This window comes from Myotis daubentonii, chromosome 11 (assembly GCF_963259705.1).
Source record: "Myotis daubentonii chromosome 11, mMyoDau2.1, whole genome shotgun sequence".
Classification (NCBI taxonomy): Eukaryota; Metazoa; Chordata; class Mammalia; order Chiroptera; family Vespertilionidae; genus Myotis; species Myotis daubentonii.
The window spans coordinates 53,495,431-53,498,860 of NC_081850.1; the positions used below are offsets into that span (position 1 = coordinate 53,495,431).

Sequence of the window (3,430 nt, forward strand, 5' to 3'; positions counted from 1 at the left end):
TGGCTTTACAGGTCAGAAGCGGGTGAGAAAAAAATCACCTGCCTGCATGCATAATAGGCTGTACAGGACTAAAGCCTGTGGCTAGTTCCATTATTATGGGACAAAACCCACGTGCTCTATAAACAACACTTTTTGCATGTGAGAAATATTTCAAACACCTGAAAATATTTAAAATAATACAATGAATACCTCTGTACCCTATACCCAAGATAAGCAAATCTTAATTTGCAATTTTCTGATTTAGATTTTTTAAAATAATAGAATATTACAGTATAAAACTCTTTGTGTACCCCCTCCAATCCCATTCCTCATCTTCTCTTCTCAGAAATAATCACTACCCTGAATTTGGTGTTGGTTATTACCATGCATTTTAAAAATATATTTTATTGATTTTTAGAGCCAGATAGAAACATCAGTGGGAGCGAAACATTGATGGGCCACCTCCCACACTCTCTTACCAGGGATCTAGCCCACAACCCAGGCATGTGCAATGACGAAGAATCGAACCAGAGACCTCTCGATGCATACCATGTATGTTTTTATAATTTTACTCTGTAGTACACAGTGGCCACAAGCTATGATTTTGCGTATTTTCAGACTTTATGCAAGTGGAAATAGTCTGTAAATTTTGTTACTTGCTCCCCCACCTGATGATAAGTTTGTGATATTCAACCATTTTAATGTATGTGGCTATAGTTTCTTTTTCACAATGCTATAATTGTGTGGGACAATCTAACAATGTGTGTGTTCCCCTGCTGATGAACAGTTAAGCTGCAATGAGCATTCGTATACTTCTTTTGTACTTACTTCCTTGGACAAGTGTGCAAGGACTTCTAGTATACACCAGAAATGAAATGGACACTTTGAGTAAATGGGTACGTTTGCCTTCCTGCAACGAAACTTCACTATATTACTCTCCGTTTACATTCCCACTAGCAGTATGGAAAGTTGATTCCCCCACAACCTTACTAACACTTTATTATCACAGCATTTAAGTTTTGCCAATCTGATGGCTGGCTGTAAAATGGCATCTCACTGTTGTTTCTATTTGCATTTCCCTGACTGCAAGTCTTTGATAAATAAATTTTCATGCTTTTATAGATATCTGCCAAATACATGTTTCTCACATTTTTTTTAGAAAAATCTAACTCATCTTGTCTGAATCCGGGCAGTTCTTCCCAGCAGCCCCCACAGCTGGAAAGCTGAGGTACAGGAGGGCAGCAAGAAAACAGCTGACTTAAACAAGGAATCATCGTGGACAAAGGGCCCTAATTAATGCATTTGCTAATTAGTCTTCCCTCCTCTCTTTTGTCAAGCTTTACTTCCAAGACACTACTATGGGCCGCAGCCTTAGCACAGGAGAGAGAATGGAGGTGGGGTGTGTGAAAGCTAAAACATTTATGTCAAAGTACTAGAACTGTCTTTACTTAAAGAAATGAAATGACTGCAGACTGATAGCTATTCCTCGACCTTGCAGGCTACCACTCACCTCCAGCAGACACCTTTCAAACTCATCACATTTGGTTCCCTCTTTGAAACACCCCACCTTTTTCTCTGGACTAGACACTGCCCCCTCCCTTTACCCACCCTTGCACCTCCCCTCCCCCGCCATGACTCAGTACCCTCTCCTGTCCCCCATTCTACAGCGACTAGCTCCTCAGGACCCCCTTTCATCGCCTTCACACGTAGCACGTTGGCTCTCTCCCCCCTTCCTCCGGAACTCCCAAGTCTTCTCCTTCCCTTTCCAAGATGCACCCAGAGTAAAAACAACCCAACTCATCGCCAACCCAAAGAAAAATGGGCGTCCCATGCAAGACATGGTCCCGGGTGACCTGCCAGGCAAGCCGGGGACTTGTCCCAATCCTCCCAGCCTCCTTTCCCCTTCGGGCCTGGGAGTGACTCCTTCCCTGGGGGTTCGGCAAGTTTGACCATTCAGATCACCGGGGAGACGGTGTCGGAAATACCTTCACCGAGGCCGCCTAGGCACGTCTGCCGGGGGCCGGAGCGGGGCTCGGGCCCGGGGTCTCCCCGAGAGGCGGCAGACCTCCCCGCGACTCCTCCCGGCCGGGTGGGCAGTCCGTGCCTTGCGGGGAGGCGGCCCGGCGGAGCCCGGGCGGTCCCCGCGAGAAGTTTCCCAGCGCGGACCCACGCGCCCGGGAAGCCCGCCCCCCGCCCCAGCACCCCCAGCACCGAGCCTCTTCCTCCGCGGCTCCCCACACCCGCTCCCCAGGGCACCCCAAGCCCCCCGGCGGCCCCCTCCCACCCCGCAGAGACCCGTTCTCCCGAGCAGCCCCGACCGCGTTGGATGGGCGGGCCAGGACCAGGACCCCCTCCGCCCGGACCCGCCTCCCCCCGTTCTCGGAAGCGGGGGGCCCTTCCTCTCCCCCCCTCCCCTCCCCCCGCACCCGGCCCGCGCCGCCCCGGGTGGCCCCGGTCCCCGCCGGCACGGACACCCAGCCGCGACGTGACCTTGGGCCAGTCACTTCCCGCGGCGAGCGCGCCGAGCCTCAGTTTCCTCCCCCGCCTAGCGGGGACCCGAGCGTCCTGCCCGGCCGCCAGGGGGAGGGGCTGCCGCCGGGGGACGCTTTGTGAGCCGCGCGGCGGGGACACGGCTCGCTGGGCTCGGGGGCCGGACAAAGCTGACCCGGCCCGCGCTCCGCCCACCCCGCGGGGCCGCCCGGCCGGACCGCCGCCGGTGGGCCCCCCGCCCCGGGGTCAGCCCGCCCCCCTCCCCGCCCGGCCCGCCCCTGGACCCGTACCTGCTCCCAGCGCTCGGCCGCAGGCGCCGCCACCCTGGGCGCCCGCCCGCAGAGGCCCGTGGCCCGGAGGGCTGAGGCGGCCGGCGGCGGCGGGCTCGGGCCGGGGCGGCGGCGGCGGCGGGGGGCGCGGGCGGCGCGGGGGCCCGAGCTCCGCGGGGCCCGGCCTGGGAGACGACGACGGAGGCTGGAAGTGCGCGGCGGCCGCGGCTGCTGAGGTGGCGGCGACCGCGGCGGCGGCGCTTCCGCTCATGGCGGGGCCGCGGGCAGCGGCTCCGGCTGCGACTCGACTCCGGCGCGGCGGGCGCTGGCTGGGCCCGGGCCGGCGGCGGCAGCAGCGACGGCGGCGACGGAGGCGGCTCCCGGAGGGGGAGGAGGCGGAGCCGGGAAGCGGCGGCGGCGGAGGGGGCGGGGACACGGAGGGGGCGGGGACGCCGCGCCGCCGCGCCAATGGGCGGCGTGCTCCGCGGCGGCGGCTCCCGGGCCGGGCCGGGCCGGCGGGGCCGAGGGGGGTCCTCGGCTGCTGTGGGGGCGGGGGGGCAGGGGTCCGCCGGCCCGGGAGCCGCCTCTCGCGGCCGCTCCTCCCCCGGGGCGCGGCCGCCGGCCTCCGGCGCCGGGCGCCGGGCGACCCCGGCCGGGCTCCGCCTGGGGCCCCGCGGCCCTGCCGACCCGAC

The 3,430-nt window shown here is 60.4% G+C and overlaps 1 protein-coding gene across 6 annotated transcripts in view; it reads right to left on the reverse strand.

Annotated features, from left to right (window-relative positions):
• Positions 1-3,107, reverse strand: part of RNF38 (ring finger protein 38) — a 105,041-nt gene extending 101,934 nt beyond the window's left edge. For 2 of the 6 annotated variants that reach the window (XM_059657345.1, XM_059657344.1), the window contains exon 1: positions 2,760-3,107. In XM_059657345.1, coding sequence (XP_059513328.1) covers positions 2,760-3,009 — 250 coding nt within the window. In that variant the 5' untranslated portion in view covers positions 3,010-3,107. The remainder of the gene's footprint in view (positions 1-2,759) is intronic. The other 4 variants (XM_059657346.1, XM_059657342.1, XR_009447664.1 and 1 more) reach the window with 3 other exon arrangements.
• Between the last annotated feature and the right edge of the window lie 323 nt (positions 3,108-3,430).